Raw genomic sequence first — 23,144 nt, forward strand, 5'->3', positions numbered from 1 at the left:
ATCTGGCAATCTGTTGGGTCACGCTGACCTGGGGCTACTATCTGCATCTAGCATTCTGGCAGCTCCTTTAACCCTTCCTTAGAAGGTCACAAGAGGGAGGTAAAACTGCACACATTTTCTCCGGAAAATTTTTCAAAACAATTTTCCCCCCAAAAAACCCACATCACTGAACACATTTCAGAAATTAATGATTGCTACTTCATTTATAATTTTGCCAGTTGTGAACTGCCTTTGGCACTTACCGAGTGAAACTATAGCATATAAATAAGCTAAAACAAACAAATAAACTGAAGGTCCAAAAGTATCTTCCAAGCATTAACCAAGGAAAATCTTAACAAAATGATACGCTGGTTGGTGCTGGAATAAACTCGAAGCTGCTTGGAGCGCGTGTGGTGGGGTTGTCCTAACAGGCAAATATGTATTTTATGCAATCCAATTGATCTCTAGTGATGAATTCTGGTTTCATAAAGTATAATTTTGGATATATTTGCATAAATCTATATTTAAAATCAAGTATAATGTCTTTTGGAGTCTATTAAAATCTATTAGGTTCCTTTAGCAATGCTCCTGTGATGTGTCAAGTATGGAAAATGGTGGAAATACTGAAAGGGACTGAAATTATTAAGAGAAAGAAGAAAAAAAGAATAAACTTTTGTATTAAGTTAGTAAACTTTTAACAACTTCTGTAAACAGAGTTATAATTCTAATTTAAGTAAATTCAGACACTTTGTTACAATTTTATATAAATTTGGCTTATCCTATAGGACAAACTAACCTGGGAGTCTGACAAAGACTAAGTAAATTCGAACAGCGGACTTCCAAGTTTAAGAATCACTGACCCAACACCTCAAACAAAACCTCAGTTAACATCCTGCAGTACTAACAGAGACCATGAGAGGGTGTCACGAGACAGATGTGCTACTGGTCTGAGGGGCAGGGAACAGCTATATTTTATTCAGGGCTTTTTTTTCAGCGGGAACGTGGGGGAACGGAGTTCCGGAACCTCTTGAAAATGGTCACATGGCTGGTGGCCCCGCCCCCTGATCTCCAGACAGAGGGCAGCTTAGATTGCCCTCCGTGCCCCCTCTGTCTGGAGATCAGGGGGCAGGGCCACCAGCCATGTGACCATTTTCTCCAAGGGCAACCCACTGAGTTCCACCACCTCTTTTCCCAGGAAAAAAGCCCTGTATTTGTTGATAGCATAACAATACAGTTCTGGTTCTCACTGACTTACCTACAGTAGACCTGGGTTAATAAGTTGTTTAACTTTTTGTCCAACTTGTATTTTGCGTAGTCCTCTAGGCCATCTTTGACTGCGATAACTGTAAGAACGACTAGGAGAGGTATCATTGTGATTTCCTTCTGAAAGGCTTCCACCACAGGAATCCAGTTCAGCACAACGATAAAGAGAAAATATAAATTGGCAACTCTGAAATAAAGCAAAAACACACAAGTATGTGATTGTAGACGAGAAGGGTCCAAGCTAGGACTGGAGGACTATGTTGATGCATATCTTGACACCTTCGAGCGAACTGCTGAGGCAGCCCAATGGCCACGGGACCAATGGGCTTTCATAGTGGGACCGTACTTAACCAGGGAAGCCCAAGCTGCTCTGAAGACCCTCCCCAAGGAGGAAAGTGCTGACTGCGACAAATTGTACTGGATGTGGCCATTGGGCCTCACTTCAAAAAGGATGTGGACAAAATGAAGAGGGTGCAGAGGAGAGCAACGAGGATGATCAGGGGTCTGGAGACTGAGTCCTACGAGGAAAGGCTGAGGGCCTTGGGAGGGCCTTCTATGATTCTATGGATTCGCAGAATCAGAGAGTTGGAAGGGGCCATACAGACCTTCTAGTCCAACCCCCTGCCCAATGCAGGAGGAGCCTAAAGCATCCCTGACCAATATTCATCCAGCCTCTTCTTGAAAACTGGCAGTGAGGGGGAGCTCACCACCTCCCTAGGCAGCTGATTCCACCTTTGAACTACTCTGACCGTGAAAAAGATTTTCCTACTATCCAGCCGGTACCTTTCTGCATGTCATTTAAGCCCATTGCTTCGAGTCCTACCCTCTGCTGCCAACTGGAACAGCTCCTTGCCCTCCTCCAAATGACAGCCTTTCAAATATTTAAAGAGAGCAATCATGTCCCCCCTCAACCTCCTCTTCTCCAAACTAAACATTCCCAAGGCCCTCAGCCTTTCCTCGTAGGGCTCAGTCTCCAGACCCCTGATCATCCTCGTCGCTCTCCTCTGCACCCTCTTGATTTTGTCCACATCCTTTTTGTAGTGAGGCCTCCAGAACTGCACACAATACTCCAGGTGCAGCCTGACCAAGGCAGTATAGAGAGGGGCTATGACCTCCTGCGATTTCGATGCTATGGCCCCTTTGATACAACCCAGGATTGAATTGGCCTTTTTTTCCACCGCATCACACTGACTGCTCATATTTAGTTTACAGTCCACTCTTACTCCAAGATCTCTTTTGCATACACTACTACCCAGAAGTGTATCCCCCATCCTGTATTTGTGCTTCACATTTTTGTGGCCCAGATGTAATACTGTGCACTTATGTATGTAGAATTGCATTCTGTTCACAACCGCCCACTTCTCCAGAGTATTCAGGTCTTGTTGAATTTTAACTCTGTCTTCCTGGGTGTTTGCTACTCCTCCCAATTTGATATCATCAGCAAATTTAATGAGCAGCCCTTCCACTCCTTCATCCAGATCATTGATAAAAATATTGAAAAGTACCAGGCCCCAAACCGAGCCCTGTGGCACCCCACGGGACACCTCCCTCCAGTGGATTGCTATGAGTTTACTCCGGAGACGTATTGGCAGAAGTTCCGGGTTCTCTCTTACTGAAAGACGTACCGCCCTTGAGCCTTCGTGGCTGCTCAGCTTGGACATCATGGAACCCTCACGTCACCACTGCTGCCTCCTTGCCTGGCAAAGGCGGGCAACAGAGAACAGTCCAGGAGCGAGCAGAAGCGCCTCACAGCAGCGACAGGGCCACTGAGGCCACAGGCTCCAGAGGCAGACGAGTGGGGCCCGGGCAGCCAAGCCCGACACTGCCAGGTGAGGCATGGTTGGGGTGGACGGGATCCTGCAGGTGGAGGTTGCACACAGGCCAACTGGCCATGCAGCAGAGCCACTGGCCCCAGAGCTTGGAGGGAAGTGGACCCCCAGTGGTGAGCGACGGGCCCTCAGCCTGTCGCTCCAGCCCTCACCAGGTGAGCGTTGTAAGGGCCTCAGGGGGGACTGGCTGCCTCCAAGGGGAAGGACATGGAGGGGTGTTATAAAGGAAAGGACTCCCAGTGAAGCTGGGGAGGAGAGTGCACGCGTGACAGAGCGAGCAAGTGAGTGGTGTGTCCCGGTGCAGAAGGTAGGAGGAGGAACAAGGTGGCCCAACTACCTCCCCTCCCCAATTCTGAGGCTGGAGGGTGTCACCAGAAAGAGTCCAGTAGCACCTTTAAGACTAGCCACCAACTACAGTAAAGTTGGCGACACACCACTGGACACTTTACACTTTTACTACTACAGACTAACATGGCTAACTCCTCTGAATCTTATCCATGTGGAGACTGACAGAATTAGAAATCCCAAACACCACCAGGAAATGTATCGTCCATAACAAAGGAGTCCATAAAGGCTTCCCCAACTGAGAAATCACCCCTTTCTGAATCAGAGCAGAACATCAAATCCACTCCATTGCCTGTTGGATGTGTCAGGCCAGATAACAGAGGGCATGAAATCTTGAACCACAATCAGAGGCATCTTCAACTTGGGTACTGGAATCAGAGGTAGAAGAATCACACCGTGACTAACTAACAGGAAATAAAGACCAATGTATAACACAATAAAGATAAAGTAAAGGAGGAATAAACTAAGGCCCCAATGGAGATTTAACTTAGTATAGAGGGCAACAGGTGCTACCAAAAAGGTAGGCAGACAATAGTATATCACATATAAATTCCAAGAGCTATTTCAAGGTTTGTTTTAAAGTGCAAGGTACTTGTAAACCATATTATCAATCGATGTATTGTCGAAGGCTTTCACGGCCGGAGAACGATGGCTGTTGTGGGTTTTCCGGGCTGTATTGCCGTGGTCTTGGCCAAGACCACGGCAATACAGCCCGGAAAACCCACAACAGCCATATTATCAATCATTCCTACGACAATATACAAGGTGTCTATGCCTATATATAATATATAAAGTACCTGTGCCTCTCTATATACATTCAGTAAATACAAGAGTTATACAACACATTCACCGTCATCAGTATCATCCAAGAAGTAAGTAACACACATGCGTACAATCAAGAGGGGAAGGGGATGGTTAATAACAGAACAAAGTTCCTTCAAAACTCTGGATTCAAAACTGTAATGAACATTTTCTCAGTGTGCACCCCTCTCCCTGACACTCTACCCAATACGCCACTCTGGCTCTCAAGTGGGTAAGTACCAGTCTTCCAGTCAAGTGGGTAAGTACACCAGTAGACCAGTCTTCTTGTTACCTAGGAAACAAATGGGTGCTTCCAGCACACAGCTGCACTGTGATCTCTCTTCTCAGCACTTCTAAAAATCAAGACAAGCAGAGTGCAACACCACACATCTTAAGCCATCATCACAGTGATGAGGGTTCAACATTGCTGAGGTCCCCAGGTGGGTATCTGACTGCAGAGGGGGGAACAGAAGACTGTAGGACGCTGATCAGAGAGGGAAGTCAGGGAGGAAGCAGTAGACCTGCCAAGGAGGCAGTGGGGGGCTGCTGCTCCCTTTGGCTGGCTTAGGAAGGGAAGAGCGAGACATTTCAACTTCTATGACTTGTGACTATTCCCTGGAATTTGCACAAGGTCTCCTCAAGTGTAAATGCCTATAAAGTCTTGCTTGCAATTGAGGCAAGGGAGTCAGAAAAACAGCACTGCTGGAGAATCATGTTTAAAAGACAGCAGAAGGGAGAGGTGGAGAAACCGGAAGACTTTATGCAGGGCTTTTTTTCTGGGAAAAGAGGTGGCGGAACTCAGCGGGTTGCCCTCGGAGAAAATGGTCACATGGCCGTTGGCCCCGCCCCCTGATCTCCAGACAGAGGGGAGTTGAGATTGCCCTCCGTGCCGCACCACGGCGCGGAGGGCAATCTAAGCTCCCCTCTGTCTGGAGATCAGGGGCGGGGCCACCGGCCATGTGACCATTTTCAAGAGGTTCCGGAATTCCGTTCCCCCGCATTCCAGCTGAAAAAAGGCCCTGACTTTGTGACTCCTTTGGGTTCCATCCTATTGGGAGAAAGGTGGGCAAAAAGTATTTATATAAATAAGTTCATGCAGATAGTGGGGAAGTGAAAAGAAAGGAGTGACCATATCCATAACCCCCTTCCCACTGACTGAGGCCAAAGAGACTTGAAGCTTGCCCCACCCCCTCCTTACACACTTTCTGATGTGTCAAAAGGAAAAACCCACTTACTGAATCTGACTACCCCTTTCCACAGTGTCAGGGAAGTTCAGCAATAAACAAATCTGAACACTAACCTGAGTACAATCGTAGCCCAGTTCTCACTTTATATTTTGTACATGAGTACAGATACCCAAATATGGAGTATAAAGTGAGCACTGACCCAGAATTACGAGCAGTGGAACTAGCAACTCTTTCAGATGTCCTGCCTAGTTTGTAAACTACATATAAATATACGAGTCCCTGATACTTAACAAAAACAAAACCATTTCTGTCTAACAGTAATTTCACAAATTGTACTTCACCTGTGAAACTGTTCAAATAAGTTTCTTGGTATAAAGTTCCATAAGGTGTACTTGGTAGTTCGTATTCTGTTGTTCTTATAACGCTTGGACACTTTTTCATATTCTTCTTTAAAGCACTCCAGGTGAGGGATAACTATTCTGTGCTCGTTGGTCATCTTGGATGGCTGACTGAGCCCTACGGAGGAAGGTTCTCTTTCAGTACCGCCGTCCTCTCTGTGTTTTGCGGATATCAGGCGGTGCCAGCGATATCTGGGCCACCGCAGCGGCTCTGCCATGTTCTCATCATAAGAGGTCTGCAATCCTGGCTGTATCCTTTACTCAGCAGTGTTTAAAAAAAAACAAGAAAAGACAATGTGAAGTTGAAAGACATGTTACAACAGGAAACCGTTTTTGTTTTGAGATAAATAAATGGATAGAGTCCGTTTTAACCTAATAAAACATTAGAGATTCAAAACCTATGATTCCATTACTTATATGGCACAATTCAATTAGGGAGCAATTTGTTTGGGTATTCCTTATCCTTTGCTAGAAAACTGAATGGTCACACAAGCCCCTACCACAGAAATTTCAAAATCTGGTCATTAGGGACTATGCAAATGACTACGGTTGTAAAAGGCCTGGACTTGGGGGAGCTCCCTTGAAATCCCAGCTCTGCCATTGAAGATGATCTTAGATAAGTTTCTATCAGCCAGCTGAAGGTAAACAAATGTCATGTTATGTCAATCAAATGGTGGGCGTGTTCCATCCAAAGAAGAGACACTTGCATTTAACTCTGTCGCACTAAAATGGCTGAAACTGGAATGTTTTAAGAATGGGCTGTGTCCACTGATCCGCTTCACAAGGCTGCTGCAAGGATAAAAGTGAAGGAACTGTTAACTGCCCTGAACTCCCCCCGGCCCCCGAGTCTAGGAATACGTATTATAAAGCACAGACCATTTTATTGCGCATGCTATGTCACCTATCCCACTTATCAGGACTGGCTTTTTTGCAGGCAGAGAGGACAGAATAAGGGGAACTGACATCCTTGGTTGGGATGATCAAGGACCTAAATTTATTAATTTTGCATCTTATCTGCAGTGAACAAGGATGCATAAAACATTTCAAACCTGATTTTGCAATTGCAAGGCACTTGCTATAGCCTGACATGAACAGGTATTGTTACACCCTGCCTTCTGTAATCTCTCTGATAGCTGCAGATACTTTTATAGTGCCAGACAGAGGCCGTTTCCACACAGCTCCCCACTGCTCGTAACAACCCGGAAGATCGCGTTTTCTCGCTCGAGATTTGCGCAACGTGAAATCTCGCGCGAGAAAACACGATCTTCGGTGTTTTTTGCGCAATCTTCCGGGTTCTTACGAGCAGTGGGGAGCCGTGTGGAAATGGTCAGAGAATAATTCCTCCAGAAAGAAATGCTGGCTTCCTACGAGGCTGAAGATAGCACAAGAGGAGAAACTGCTAAACAGAGCCAATAAGAGCATTTAGAAAGAAACAGCTGCTGGAACGTTGCAGCCGGCCACCCAGATTCATGATCCAGCATCAATATAAGAGCTGCTTTGGAAAGAGATGCGATCGCATTGCACCCCGGGGGGGGGGGGGGCATCTGCGAACAGCACACCAAGATTGCATTACCTAATTAATTCTTCTTGATGAATTAAAAAAGCCCAGGAAAGTGCTGGCTGGCTGACTCTTGCAGTGCGCCAAATCCACAATGCAAAAAGTGACTTTACCCTGCTGCTCTAACTTAATGGGACACTGAATCCCAGCCGTAGCTGCTCCGCTCGTGAATTCCTATCTGTAAGGAAATCGTCAGTCCCAAACCAGGTCTTTGGTAATAATGGCTTGACTTAGGTTCAGAATTGTAAGTGTTGTTAGGTTGTGGCCTAGCTTAGATATGTGGTTTCTGGGCTGATTAATAACACCTGTGGAAAAGTCTCTGAGAGTCTCTCTACACAAGACATCTGACATGTGAAGAACACGTGTCGAGAGATGCAGTGTTAGCCGGGAAGGGTAGTTTAAAAAGACAGGGCTGGCGGCAGGGCAAAGGGTTTGCTATACACTGGAGCAGTGTGAATGGTCTGTGAAATGCCAGAAGGGAAACTTCAGCCCATTAGAACCTCTCCAGGTCCAAGCCCGGCTCTGGAAGGCAGCTCCAGCCTGTTTCCATTCCTTGCTGCCCTCTGGCTGCAATCCCACACAGTTTTAGACAGGAGAGGTGAAATTGACAGAGCCTGCAGGGAGGCAAAGATAAATTTAACAAACCCTCTGAGGAGCGATCTCCGCCAGCTCTGTCTTTTAAAACTATGCTTCCCAGGTAACATTGCATCTCCCTATGCTTGACAAACATGTAGAGAGAAACTGAGTTCCCCAGAGATTTGACTTTGGGAGACTGTTCTCAGAGAGGCTCCATGTTCACTTCCTAGATTTTCACACAGCTGAAATGCTAATTAACAGCTCAGCCTTAATCGACTCTTGAGTTGCCAGGTGATTCACTGAGTCCTGGAAAGATAGCTTCTCAGCTCGCCCAGTTTCTCCCAGCTTTCTTCAACCAGCTCAGACCATGATGTCACCTCCCATCTCTCACATATTTTAATGAAAAATGCTCTATAGATGGTGAAAGGTGAGCATCTAATGTGCCGCTATGCTCTCTGTTTTTATACTTATATAGATGTTGTATATTTTAAAATGAATGATATGTACTATTTATGTTTTAATGGTAATGTTGATTAATTGTGTGTTGTGTTTTTAAGCTTTGTTGTGATCCGCCCTGAGCCCACTGGTGTGGGGAGGGCGGACTATAAATTGAATACATTAAATTAGATTAAAATGATGCAAGTATGCCTGAGAGAAGCTGAAAGCTGCATGCTATTCATCATCTCAGCATGTCCCTATGAGAACCAGTTTGGTGTAGTGTTTAAGAGCGCAGGGCTCTAATCTGGAGAGCCGGGTTTGATTCTCCACTCCTCCGTTTGAAGCCAGCTGGGGTGACCTTGGGCCAGTCGCAGCTTCTAGGAGCTCTCTCAGCTCCTAGAAGGGGATAATAATGACATACTTTGTAAACGGCTCTGAGCGGGCGTTAAATTGTCCTGAAGGGCGGTACGTAAGTCAAATGTTGTTGTTGTTATTTTGCCGAACCAGCCGGGCATGGGAGAGGGCTCGCATCTCAATGGACAGGTGAAATATGCAACAAATGGATGCCAAGCAGAGATGTCTAGGTAGCTGGCTCTCAAGTTTTTAGATAGGAAGATTTTTTTATGTCGCAACAGTAAGGATTTCTTATTTTAATGTCTGTTGCCTGTGTAAGAGTGCTTTATGCTTTTTGCAAACACTCCTTAAGCTAATAAACATAACTTTTATTTAAGCTGAGTCTGGAACTCACGACTCGGCCATGGGTACAACCCCAGAACGAACCTGCAAACTGGAAAGCCAAGACCTTTGGGAAAGGAAGAGCTTTCAGTCTCATAAACAAAAGGGAACACGTCCGGCCTGCCTGATTGCGGAAGTGGCTATGATTAGGAGGAAGGGAGGCAGCCTTCCTGACCCTGCTGCAGACTGAATACTCTAGTGTGGGAGATTAAGAGCGCACTCTTAAAAGCCTAGAGGAGAAGGGGGTGGATGAGGAAGGAGCAGAGAACCACTCTGTTTTCCAGACTCACTCCTACCACGGTATGGTGAGTAGGGAGGGTTGCGGGAGAAAAATAAATAAGGCTCCAGCATAGTCACCACCAGTATGTCGCTTCCAGGGTACAACCCAGAAGTGACAATGGGTAGCTCTAGGATTTTCAGACCTCTATGGTTTTACTATAGAGTTTCTGGCAATTCGTGGAGTTACCCACTGTCATTTCTGGGTTATACCTAGCAATGACTGGATCCTTATTTTCATTTATTTTTCTCCTGCTGCTTTGAGCAGCATCAGGCAACAGAGTCAATTACCTGGTGACCGTCTGCAATGAAGCAGCAAATGGTAAGCCTAACAGTAAGACTGAGACCAGCTACTCAACGGCGAGGAGCCATTTCCTGCCCCTGCTGTGTTTAACAGGCAGAAGGGGAAATGGAGACACCAACTGCAGTCAGGGGCGACATCAGCACCCCCTGAAGGTAAGGCAGCTGCTGGGGCCAGGGGATCTGGCAGGGCCCACAGCTACCGACCACTTGCCTTCCCTGCTACTCAGCCACCCTTCCCCAACCTGCATGCTTGCAAGCACTCTGCCACCCACGCTCTCAGCCATATGCCCTGCCCAGCATCATCAGGGAATGGGCATGTAGGTGGGGCATGCATCTGTGGGTACAGGCGGTAAGAGGGCTCATGAAGGTGTAAGGGAAGGATACAGAGGCATGTGGGCCAGCAGGTGGGAAGGGATGCATGAGAAGTTGGCTTGGTGATAGGCAGAGGAGAGGAGAGCGGCCCGGGGCATTCTCTGCCCAGCCCCCCCCCCCCCCCCAAATCTGGAACTGATGGCAGTGTTTTAGCACCACTTTGGGTGGCTCACAGTCCTGCCAAAGATATTTTGTCTCCTTAATAGTGGCTTAGTGTGTGGAGATAAATAAGCCTCTAGTAAAGGGACATTTATTACCAGGCATGTGGGCCTGGTAAAAGAGCCCCGTGGCGCAGAGGGGTAAGCTGCAGTACTGCAGCCCAAGCTCTGCTCATGACCTGAGTTCGATCCTGGCGAAAGCCGAGTTCAAGTAGTCGGCTCAAGGTTGACTCAGCCTTCCATCCTTCCGAGGTCGGTAAAATGAGTACCCAGTTTCCTGGCGGTCAAGTGTAGATGACTGGGGAAGGCAATGGCGAACCACCCCGCAACAAAAGTATGCCAAGAAAACATCATGATGCAACGTCCCTCCATGGGTCAGTAATGACTTGATGCTTGCACAGGGGACTACCTTGACCTGAAGGGGCAGGACATTTATTACCAGGCATGGGGGCCACCCTAGTACCATTGCCTTCCACAGGATTCGCCAGGATAAACAGGTGAATTACTGCAAGTGTAAAGCGGAGCAGAAGACAGGAATCAGCACAAATGGCAAGTTTCAAGTTGTAATATTCATTTAGATTAATACTTAGTGGGTCCATTGTCCCTGCAGGGAGTGTAGCCAGCCACACCCAAATCGGTCCCTGTCAAGTGTAGAAAAATAGGACACTGAAGACTGAAGTGTAGCCTAAGTACTACTTTCATGGCATGTAAAGGAAGTAGGCCAAACGTTCAGTTTTTACACTAGATCCAACCAGCCCTGAGACTTCATACTGCCTGGCAGTTGCAAGGGTGGCTCTTGCACCACCGTGAAGTGAATTTAAAGAACCAGGAATTGCCTAACTCAAGTACAAACCAGTTCTCAAAACAGTTTCCTCTGATAGGCCATTTTTATCTTGGTTTATGGTTCCTTCATTTCTTTCCCAGTAAGTTGAAGAATTTTGTGGGAGGACTGAGTAATAGAAACCTCACTGTAAGTTCTGAGATGAGAACTACAACTGAGAGAATTATCTACCAGTGAGTGTGTAGATGTTTAGGGATTTAAAATCAGATCTCGAACCTCAGAGATCTGATTCAACTGAAGTCCGTTCCACATCCCGTGTTGACTACACTGATTTTGTAGGACAGAATTTCTCTTGACTGCAAATACTTGTGAATATGACAGCAAGAAACCAAAAACATGAATTTAGACATTACCATACAGTAAATCCCAAACAAGAATCTCAAGCTTTATTTGTGAAAAGCTGCCACCAAAAAAATCCTGCAAAGCTCCCTATATTTCGTTATTATGCCCCAAAGTACAATTTTATATGCTAAGTTATAAGTAATGCAGTTTCAGTTGCTGATGCAGTAAAATAAGTTCAGTTTGATTAAAAAGTAAGTACTGTATGACAATTTGATTATAAGATAGTTATATAAAAATAGTAGATTGTATAACTTTGAAGCATTGGCAATAGGCAAGCATGGTTACAAATATCTTGAATATAAGCAAAAGGTAATGAGAATATGGAGTAATAGATCAGAATTCTTAATACTATTTTATTTTAAAGATTTTAAGGTTATGATAATCAGTTATATTAAGAAAGAAGCAACATCTGGGTTAAGAATTGTCTTTTATTATTACTAAAATAATGAGTAGAATTAGGTATGAATTTTTTATGTGTTGCTTTTTTTGGAAAAACATTTAATTGCTATAGTCATAAAGATCATGATTTTGTATCCTGCATTTGTTCCCCTTTCTTCCCTTCCTTTCTGAATCCCCCTTTTTTGTTTAATAATTTTTTTTAAAAAAAATTAAAATAAGTACGGTATATATTTCAATTTTCTCAAATCCCTCCTCCAGTAATCTTTCCCAACATATCTAGTTTGGTAGAAAGAAACGTTCCAGACCTGTGGAGCCACTAATATCAAACCAGTATATCTGTCCTTTAAGATTACGCACACAAAATATTTGATTTATGAGGGCGAATCTCTTCAGCTACATTTGATTTCCTTGTACCTCTTTTGTACAAGTCAAACCCACACAACTTGTGATTAAACAAGCTAAAATAAGCCCACCAACCATGTATTATTGCCTTCTGGAAGCTTGATAATCTCCCTAGTGATAATCTTCCTAATTTTGCAGTCTCAGGAATCAACTAACACAGGTTTATTATGTGCCCTGACAGGCTACCCAAAAATGGCTGATATTCTCTTTAAGTCACACATTGTCTACGTCTGAAGTCAATGACATTCTACTATAAATGAAAAGCAACTTTTCTTTCAGGGACTCCACTTAAAAAGGGATATCACCTTCCAGCCAGAAGAGGCATTATTTGTGTAGGAACTAGAAAGTTGTGATCTTGGCAGATCTTTTCTTAAATTGCCACACTTTATTGCTATGCCCTGATGTGATAACTTATCTTTTATCTCAGATGTGTTTTGTTTTACTGGCTTTTGCTGCAGTAATAAATGACTGACTGACGTTCATTCCACCCCAAAGAGGAGGCACACAAAAATAACTCTGTGGAATCCAAATACTCTTTGACATTTGCTCATGGAAATGGCTCCTCTGGTGCACACACACAACAGCCCTACCAACCTAGCTAGCAGTTGGAACCAATGTTAAATACTAATTTAAATTTAAATTTAAATTTTAATGACCAGGTGCCTAAGACATTTCCATCCCTCCTACTGAGCCAACAAAAAAATTAATAATTACTTGTTTTAGATCCTCTCTGCTCCAAAGTTAGCAACATTATTTTTAGGCCACAAAATCCAGCACTTCTTAGGTCCTAGTCATTGAATATATTTCCAAATGGCAGAAGGCATTTCATTCCATATTGTGTAAATAAAAAACAAAGTGTGCTACAGTTCTGTATTGGGGGCAGCCAAACTATTGCTCATGGACCAAAATCTGGGTCCTGTAGATTTACAAAGATGAACAGAAGTCAATCTGCAAGCACAAGCATATGGCGTGCATGAGTTTTATGGGGCACAACAGAGAAACGCTCTTTTCTCCCTTCCCCATCCCTTTTCCTAGCCATCAGATGCCAACGGCATGGGGTACGCCCAAGAAGGAGTGGCTAGCAGTAGCTGGAAGGTGGAGGGAAGAAATACACTTCTGGCTAAGGGCTGGGTAGGGCCCTGGCTGAGGCAGGGGCTCCCGCAAGGAGGCACAGAAGGCACGGCGGTGGGGTCTGTTGGGGAAAGAGGGTTGAGAGAACTGGGGAGAGGGCCCTGTATGGAAGTTGTTACAGAAGCAGCAGCTAGGCTGTGTCTTATGGCTCTCAACTATTTGAAGTAGGGATCCCCTACCCCCGGTGGGGGTGGGGGATCCCCTGCCCCCGCTCCCCACACCCCGCCCCCACTTACCTGAGCAGTGGGGGGGCGCGCACCTTACTTGTGTGCTCCCCCGCGGCATAGTGTGGTCCTGTGCACTGCAGCCGCCAGGATCGGGCCCATTTTGGGGCGTTGCCTAACACAGGAGCATTCCTGCACTCCGTAGCTGCTGAAAACGGGCCCCGTATGCCGTGGATCAGGCCCGTTTTGAGCACTGCAGAGCACAGGAGCGCTCCCACACTCCACAGCAGCCCCAATCCGATCCCGTTTCGGCGCAGATTGGACCCGTTTTGAGGCACTGCAGAGCGCAGGAACACTCCTGCACTCTGCAGTGCCAGAAATGGGCCGTTCTGCTGTGGATTGGGCCCATTTTGAGGTGCTGCAGAGTGCATAAATGCTTCTGAGCTCCACAGCTCCTGAAAAACAGGCCCAATCCGCGGCAGAACGGCCTGTGTCTGGTCCTGCGGAGCACAGGAGCGCTCCTGAAGTGACGTCATCGCGCCTGTGGGGGCACGGGCGCTCTGCACGCGCTCCCCTCTCCCCCCAAGGGTAAGTGCCAGGCCCTTGTCCCCCGCCGGGAGGTTGAGGAGGCCTGGCAATCCTAATTTGAAGACTTTTGGCATAAGACCTTCCAGCACAAAAACCTCAGCCTGCCCTGCAGCCACCTCTCCCAAACTCAAGGATGTCTTCTCCAGAGCAGCTCTAACCCCTCCATCTAACGCCCGCTGCCTTCTGATCCTAGAGCTGCAGGAAGGACCGTCACGGGAACCTCAATATAGGGGTGTCGGAGTTCTAGAGTTCCAACCTGGCTCCTCTCAGCCATGCAAACTTTGGTCTTACAATTAATTGTCTGTCCCCATTTCAAGGCCCTAAAAATATTGGAGAGAAAGGTTTTAAATATAGAAAGGAGAACTGAGAGTTGGAAGCCACAAATGAAGAAATCTGTAGAAATCAGGGAAATTCACGGGGTGTTCTTCACCACATGGCTTAATTGCTGCCTCTAATGACAATATGTCTCAGGCCTAATCTCTGTCTCTGAGAACTTCTCTTCAAATAGTAAAGAGTCCAGTAGCACCTTTAAGACTAACTGACTTTATTGTAGCATAAGCTTTCAAGAGCCACAGCTTTCTTCATCAGATGCAACTTCATTGTAGCATAAGCTTTCGAGAACCACAGCTCTCTTTGTCAGATGCATCCGATGAAGAGAACTGTGATTCTCGAAAGCTTCTGCTACAATAAAGTTGGTTAGTCTTAAAGGTGCTACGGGACTCTTTAATATTTTGCAACTACAGACTAACATGGCTAACTCCTCTAAATTAAATTAGGCACCCTGAGGCCAGGGTATAACATGCCTACGGGATTACCAGCTCCCCCAAAAGTAGAAGAAGGGGTATCCCCTTTCATTAAAGATTCAAAGCAACAATGACTGTAGGAAGAACCTACTTCAGCCAAGCTGAAGTCACTTAATTTCCCCAAGTAACCTGTTACACTACTTTTGTCAGGTTTAATAAAAATTATAGCAGCGAAGCACTTTGAGCACTCAGAAACATTCTATTAATATTATTCTCTGTACTCAGTACCAATTTCCATAGTTCTCATACATGAAGGTTTTTTCTTCAAATTAAATATAGAAACATTACAGACGTTAATGTTTTCAGTCTGTTACTGCTTACTCTCACTTAAATACAGAAACAACACCTTGGAAAGAAGTGTTTGCCTGTTTGTGTTGCTTCACGTACCCCTAAATACGGAGTTTATTTACTGCATCCTCTCCCACGTTCAATGCCTTTCAGTATAAGTGCTGTGCAATAAACTAGGGCTGCCAACCTCCAGATTGTGGCTGGAGATCTCCCAGAATTACAACTGGTCTCCAGACCACAGAGATCAGTTTCCCTGAAGAAAATGGCTACTTTGGGGGGGGGGGCAGCTGAAGTCCCTTCTCTCCAAAAGCCCACCCTCTCCAGGCTCCATCCCCCCAAATCTCCAGGAATTTCCTAACCTGGAGCTGGAAACCCTATAATAAGCAGTCTCCATATTCGGTAGGGTTGCCAGCTCTAGGTTGGGAAATTCCTGGAGATTTGGGGGGTGGAACTTAGAGAGGATGGAGTTAGAGGAGAAGAGGGACCACAGCAAAGTATCATGCAAAGTACAATATAAAACAGCCATTCTTTTCAGGGAAACTGATCTACATGGCCTGTTGATCCATTGTAATCCCAGATCTCCAGCCACCACTTGGAGGCTGGCAACCCTAGTGTCTGAGGCTTTCACAAAGCAACAATAAAAGACAACCTTCCCAGGAGCACAGTGCAGCACAGGGAAGCCAACTTTTATGTTATCCCTGGAGAAATCCTCCTCTATCGCCCCCCCCCCCATTTTTTAAACACAATACCAAACTATTAAAATCTCCATAATTGCTTTCAATAGTCTCTTGCACTGGAGGGAAAGGATGCAGAGCAAACAAAATTGGTGGGAGGAGACACTGGGGACAAATCTGAACATAAAAGTCTAGGCCAGGGGCCTACCTTTCTCTGCACCCACCAGGAACAAGGAGTCTTGCAATGAAGACTAGGGGTCCATGCACTTTAGAACTGCGCCTTTTCTTCCCAATATGGCCACTGGTTCTTCTCTATGGCCCTGCCCTAACAGAGAAAAACCAGCAAATTGGAAGGAAGGGGAATCCCAGAGGGGCCTGCCCAACCACAGGCTCTCTGGGTTGCTGGGATTGGCTAAAAACGGGTCAAGACTGCAGGGAGCCTCAACAGCCATTGGCTGAAGCTTTGAGCAGAAGGGCAGAAAAGAGAAACAAGTAAAATGGGCCCTCCCTGGACTGAGAACTATGGCAGGGGAGACTTGCCATGTGAGTCTCTAGTTTGTAGGCCTCTCCCTCTTTTGATGTACTTTTCCTTTTTTACTGGCGGGGCCAAGCACATTTGCCCCTATGAAGGAGCCCCCATTGACTACCTGTGCAATCCTAAACAGAGTTATACCTTTCTGGTAGTATTTACACACATGTAGGATAATGCACTCTCAATGCACTACCATTTTCAACTGGATTTTTCTGTTTCCTGATAACGCATTATGCAACAAAGTGCAAAAGCAGCATCTGTTGAAGTTAGATTTTAATTCAAGCCTAGGAGTATTACTGAGCAGGGACTCCCCTGTTCGAGGGTAGGCCACTCTGGAGGCTTTGGCTGACCACTAACTGGCGAGCCAGTTTACTATTAGATATTGCAACACTTAGCTGAATAAATTCTACCCACCCCCTTTCTAACAACATTAAATTAAATTAGGGTTGCCAGGTCCCTTTCGTACCCCGGTGGGGGACTGGGAAACTGGCACTCACCCTCGTCGGCGATCAGCATTGCTTCTCGCGTGCATGCACTCCTGGCATGTGTGATGACATCACTTCTGGAAAGTGACGTCATCACGCAGGTCAAAGGGCGGCCAAATGTGTGCTCCTGCGCTCACCAAGGGGCTAAATCCTCCCCTGCGGGTCCGATTCGGCCCAAAATGGGCCCATTGCAGGATGCGGGAGTGCGCTGCACCACCCAAGGGTGTGCTGCACTGCCCAGGTAAGTGGGGTCGGGGGGGGCGGAGGAGGGAACAGGGGATACCCCGACCCGGGTGGGGGATTAGCAGCCCTAAATTAAATTTATTTGCTGGCTTTTGCTATCAGATACCCTTGTGGTGATGGAGAGTGCTGTCAAGTCATAGATGAATTATGGCAACCTCCGGAGGAGTTTTCATGGCGAGAAACTAACAGAGGTGGTTTGCCATTGCCTGCCTCTGCAGCCCTGGTCTTTGTTGGAGGTCTCCCATCCAATTACTAACCAAGGCTGACCCTGTTTAGCTTCTGAGTTCTGATGAGATCAGGCTTGCTTGGGCTATCCAGGTCAGGGCATTAGACACCCATAAAATAACAGAATAAAAAAGCAATAAAACATATCTCAAATACTTGCTATGAATCTTCTTAATTATTGCATGTCTCCATATAGTGGTCTGGATTCCACCCTCTACCAGGTCTTCCTAAAATAAGGAAGAATAGCTAAATCTGATTTTCAAAATTTCACACAGGGTAGGGATGACTGGGTGTGCTCCACAAGACGATTATCATCTCAAAATCCCAGAGACATGAAGAGTATTAATTTTAGCGCAATGGTTGGTGGTAGGGTTGACATGGCCTGGCAACCAGTGGGAGACAGGGACAGGGACATAGGGATGATGCTGTTGGGTGATGGCAAAAGGTCACATCTGGCAAAAAAACTGGAAGTGTTGTCATACCTCTTTTTGGGAATCACCAGAAACTCTATGGTAAAACTGTAGAGTTTTCAGCAATTCCTAGAGTGGGCTGACATCAGTTCCAGGTTTCCCCTGGAAGTGATGTCACACTGACTTTTTTTTTACATCATTTTTCTCCTCCCGGCCACAGTAGTGGGAGCAGGAAACAGAGCCAGGGATCCTGATCCTGGCAGGAACCTGGGGACACTAGTTGGTGGAAAGGCAAATTATTAACAGTGATTAGTGCCACTGAATATAATCATGTTAAGTTATAAACTTTGTTTTGATTATGTTGGTTGTATGGAGAATAGAACTTTTAATAAAGCAGAATGTAAATCAAGAAGCTAAAAAAAACCACCCTAATTTGTTTTATTACTATACTAGAACTTATACTAGGGAACAATGGCAGGGGCACTCCTTGTAAAAAAAATCCCAGTGGGCATACAATTAAAACTACAACAATGAAGCTGTCTTTACTAAATCTGGGCTCTCATAACAAACAAGGTCTTATTTCATTAAAAAAAAATTAATTTGGTCTATTTCCTGAGGATATTTTTCATAAGAATAACCTGTGGTTCTACTTCAGTCACAGAGCTATTTCCTACCCTTAAAAAACAGGGTTAATTGGGTTCACACCCTTTACACAATATTACAGCTTCTTTACAAAGGTTTGAACTCAACTTTTAGAAATTAGAAATAAAGTAATTGAAAAACAAAGCACACACAATGCAAGAAAGATCCACAAAGTTCTGAATTTTACCACCTTTTGTACTTATTTACTGTTAGGCCCTTAGCAGAAAGGAATGCTAGCATATATTGGTGATGGGGCAATTTATATATTTGCTCTAAAGTAGACAGTTTCAATAGAGTGGGAGGGGGGGGATGTCAGGATGTCTCCCGTCATACTCTGCAAGGCCTGTGTACGGTTTGAGTCTGTTTGACTCTGATGTTTGAAGCTGTTCTCTGTCTGGAATGTAAAAGCCTGCTGTTATCTTTGCAGTTTCTCTTTCGCCCGAGAATCTGGGCCTCAGGGCCTTGGAGTGGCGAACTCATCATCTCGGCTTTGTCCTGCTGCTCATCTCTTGAGCTTAGCTGTTTCCTGAAGGTGGTAGGGGGACTCTGGGGATTGGGCTGAGCTTAGAATCCTATATAAGTTACGTGCTTGTAAAGAAATGCCATTCCTGGCAAGGAATGTAATAGGGAACAATACTAGTAGCTTATCAATAAAATTGCAGTTCCTGGACTCATGCAGTGAAGTCACTGAGAGTTACTTGGGGATGAGGAGCAAGAAAACCACAACTTCAATACCTCACATTATAATCCTATGCATGTTGAAAACTACCCAGACCCATACAGTCCTATTTACACCCTAAGTAGGCCTACTCGGAAACGTGCTCAGGTCTACAGGAAGGGTTCTTAGGATTGCACTTCATTGCAGGCCTTCCTTCCTTCATGCCTCCCCTCATCTTCTGAGATGAAGTGGGTGACCACAAAGAGACCTTTTCAGGGGCTGCCACGCCCCTTGGCCTCAGAATACTTCCTCATATCACAGCACCTGGTGCATTGATAAGTTTCTAAAACTTTTAAACATTTCTCTGGGCTTTAATAGAGTGGTATGTTGTTTTTAGTTAGTTTTAGCTTTGTGCTATCTGTCCATCAATTGTTGTCAATATGAAACTCAATGGTTGTTGTGGGTTTTCTGGGCTGTATTGCCGTGGTCTTGGCATTGTAGTTCCTGACGTTTCGCCAGCAGCTGTGGCTGGCATCTTCAGAGGTGTAGCACCAAAAGACAGAGATCTCTCAGTGTCACAGTGTGGAAAAGATGTAGATACAAGAAAAGATACAAATGACCTACATCTTTTCCACACTGTGACACTGAGAGATCTCTGTCTTTTGGTGCTACACCTCTGAAGATGCCAGCCACAGCTGCTGGCGAAACGTCAGGAACTATAATGCCAAGACCACGGCAATACAGCCCGGAAAACCCACAACAACCATTGTTCTCCGGCCGTGAAAACCTTCGACAATATATCAATATGAAACTCCTTTTGTAAAATCTGTTTTATAAAATGTTATGTATCATTTGGGTCCTGAATTGCTGTCAATAATTCTAAAGTATCCCACTATATAAAAGGCTAACCATGTTCCAGACAACTCACTTTCTACCTGGGTGCACCTCCAGAAGGCGCTGCCATGGAGAGAAGCCCAGAAGAGGCAGCCCGTTCCTCCAACAGTGCACTGTGGCAGGAAGCCCAGGCCCAGGCCGAATGCTTGCTCCCTGCCTTCACCCAGCTGGGATCAGGAGTGGCTATAATACAAACAATGGACCATGGTGTAATGTATCCAACATCCACAGTGTAATGTATCCAATAGGAAAGGCTATAATACACACAATGGCTCTGTTGGGATCAGGCATGGAGCAGATGGCAATGCCCGCCCCGCTTCACCCAGGCTGGATCAGGAGCCGAGTAGGTGGCAATGCCTGCCCCCCTCTTAACGCCTTTGGGATTAGATGCGGAGCAGGCAGCTATGCCCGCCCCCTTTCACTTGGACGGAATCAGGCCCAGACCAGGAGACAAGGCCTGCCCTCCCTTCACCTGGTCAGGATCAGGAGTGGAGCAGGTGGCAATGCCTGTCCCCCACTTCACTCCTTTGGGATCAGATGTGGAGCAGGTGGCAATGCCTGCCTTCCTTCACCTGGACTGTATCAGGCACAGAGCAGGAGACAATGCCCATCCCCTCTGCACCTGATCAAGATCAGGAGCGGAGCAGGTGGCAATACCTACCCCCTTCACCCGGCTGGGATCAGGCGCGGAGAAGGTCGCAATGTCCAACCCCTCTTCACATGGCCAGGATCTGGAACAGAGTAGGTGGCAATGTCCACCTCCTGTTTTCACCCGGCCAGGATGAGGCGCAGAGCAGGAAGCAATGCCCACCCACCCCTTCACCCAGCCAGGTGAAGGCACGGAACAGACGGCAATGCCCACTCTCCCAGGATCAGGAGCAGAGCAGGTGGCAATGTCTGCCTCCCCTCACCCTGCTGGAATCAGGCATGGAGCAGTTTGCAATGCCCTCCCCCCTTCACTGGCTGGGATCAGTAACAGAGCAGGTGGCAATGCCTGTCCCCCACCATCACTCAGCCAGGATCAGGAGTGGAGCAGGAGGCAATGCTTGCCCCCTCTTCACCCAGCTGGGATCAGTAGTGGAGCAGGTGGAAATGTCTCCCCCCACGTTCACCCGGCTGGGATCAGTCATGGAGGTGGAGGCAATGCCCGTGGCACGGAAGGCCATCTCAACTCCCCTCTGTCTGGAGATCAGGGGGCGGGGCCACCAGCCATGTGACCATTTTCAAGAGGTTCCGGAACTCCGTTCCACTGCGTCCCCGCTGAAAAAAAGCCCTGCCTGTAACCAGGCCAACGGGCCCTACTGCTGCAGCCACAAATATACCCTGCATTAGTGGATCTCACTCTGTAAGTCACTTGCATGATTCAGTCACCGGCAAACAATGCATCGGAGATTAAAACAAAAGCAAACTTCTTTTGTGTGGCTGGAAAAAAATCATCTCAGAAAAGGGACCTCTCTTGTAGGATGTGGCAATATTTGGCCAGACTGGTTCACATGAATGCTGGGATGGGACATGATCCCGCATGTCTCACTGAAGTTAAATTTCTTGCCTCATGCACCTGTTTTTAAAACTGTTTTTTGCTACAAGAGCACATAGCCAAAACGGGGGCGTTTGCTTCCTTGCCCATCCACTGTGAAATGGCGATGTTTAGGGTTGCCAGACTGCAGTAGTGAGCAGATAAACATAGGAAGTATCTTACGCTGAATTAGACCCCTGGTCTCTCAAGCTCAGCGTGGCCTTCTCTGCCTGGCAGCAGCTCTGGAGGGTCTCACGTAAAGATCTTTCACATCAACTGCTCTCTGAAACTTCTGCTGGAAATGCGAAGGATAAATCCTGCGAGCTTCTGAATGCAAAGCAGGCGCTTCTAAGTTACACTTAGGTACTTGCTCTTTGCATCTTTGTATCAAGTTCAAAAAACAGAATGTCAAGCAAGTTCAAGACCAGCTGTGGATGGAACAGATGTGGGGGACAGACAAATACGAGAAGCCATCTCTTAAGACAACAGATCTGAAGGCACACGGGGACTCTCCAGGTTGTAACCTGGCAACTCTAAGCTTCATCCTTGTAAGCAGGGCTTTTTTTCTGGGAAAATTGGTGGTGGAACTCAGTGGGTTGCCCTCGGAGAAAATGGTCATGGCTGGTGGCCCCGCCCCCTGATCTCCAGACAGAGGGGAGTTGAGATTGCAGCAGCGCAGTAGGGCAATCTCAACTCCCCTCTGTCGGGAGATCAGGGGGCGGGGCCACCAGCCATGTGACCATTTTCAAGAGGTGCTGGAACGCCGTTCCCCCACATTCCCACTGAAAAAAAGCCCTGCTTGTAAGATTGTAAGAACACCTGGCACTGGGGATTTGTGGCACATCTGGACAGGAACACGACAGCCAGCGAGCGTAGAATCAGGGGTACTCTTCTCTTTCTCTCTGCCGTAGGCCCTTTGAGTGACAAATTCACACAACAAAGCAGATCAGATACTGAACCAGTCAGAACGTGCCTGCTTTGCTCCATACGAGTGCAGGGCAGGAACAGAATTTCCTACAGGAGGCTTTAAAACATTTGGAGGAATTTTGTTTTCCTGCGTGAATAAAAGAAACCGCGCGACCTCGTGCACCCAAAGAAACAGGGGGCGAATCTTATTTTCGGTGTGTTGGGGGGGGGGGGGTTGCCGACAGACCCGGCAGGGCAGGGATGTGGGACCGGGACGCCCAAAGGCGCCCTGCGTAATCCTTGGCCAAGCGCTGGCGGCGCAAAGGAAGAGGAAGCCGCCGGGAGACCCGGCAAGCCTCAAAAGAGCCCGCTTACTAGTCGTCCCTCCGGCCGCATCGCAGAGGGAGGGTCCCGATCCCGCACGCACGCCTCACGCGAAGAATCGCTCCGCCGCCGAGGTCCCCACAGCCCTTCCCGGCTGCAGAGGCGCAAAGCAAGAGGAGCCGGAATCGGAGACTCGCGTTCACACGCCCTGGGAGGAAGACCCGGGCCCCGCCTGCTCTGACGTCTCCGGCCGGCGCGTCTCGTTCCGTCTCTGTCTCTCTCACCCCCCAAGCGCCGCGCTTGGAGACCCGGCCCAGCGCTGCGCCTGAACTTAAAGGCCTCTCAACTATTGCGGAGATCTCCCTTCCTTCCCTCCTCCTTCGCTCCTTCCTTCCCTCCCTTCTTCTCTCCTTCCTTCCGTGAGATGTTCTAGTCACTCTTGGGGAGGTTCGCAGCGGC

At 46.9% G+C, this 23,144-nt stretch overlaps 1 protein-coding gene across 1 annotated transcript in view; it reads right to left on the reverse strand.

Annotated features, from left to right (window-relative positions):
* The window catches only part of ATP10D (ATPase phospholipid transporting 10D (putative)), a 90,101-nt gene extending 67,276 nt beyond the window's left edge, over window positions 1–22,825 (reverse strand). Inside the window, exons 1-3 of the mRNA XM_054989477.1 lie at window positions 22,737–22,825; window positions 5,746–6,057; window positions 1,235–1,429 (exon numbers count right to left, since the gene is read on the reverse strand). Of these exons, the coding sequence (XP_054845452.1) occupies window positions 1,235–1,429; window positions 5,746–6,020 (470 nt within the window). The 5' untranslated portion in view covers window positions 6,021–6,057; window positions 22,737–22,825. The remainder of the gene's footprint in view (window positions 1–1,234; window positions 1,430–5,745; window positions 6,058–22,736) is intronic.
* Between the last annotated feature and the right edge of the window lie 319 nt (window positions 22,826–23,144).

This window comes from Eublepharis macularius, chromosome 10, assembly GCF_028583425.1.
Source record: "Eublepharis macularius isolate TG4126 chromosome 10, MPM_Emac_v1.0, whole genome shotgun sequence".
Taxonomy (NCBI): domain Eukaryota; kingdom Metazoa; phylum Chordata; class Lepidosauria; order Squamata; family Eublepharidae; genus Eublepharis; species Eublepharis macularius.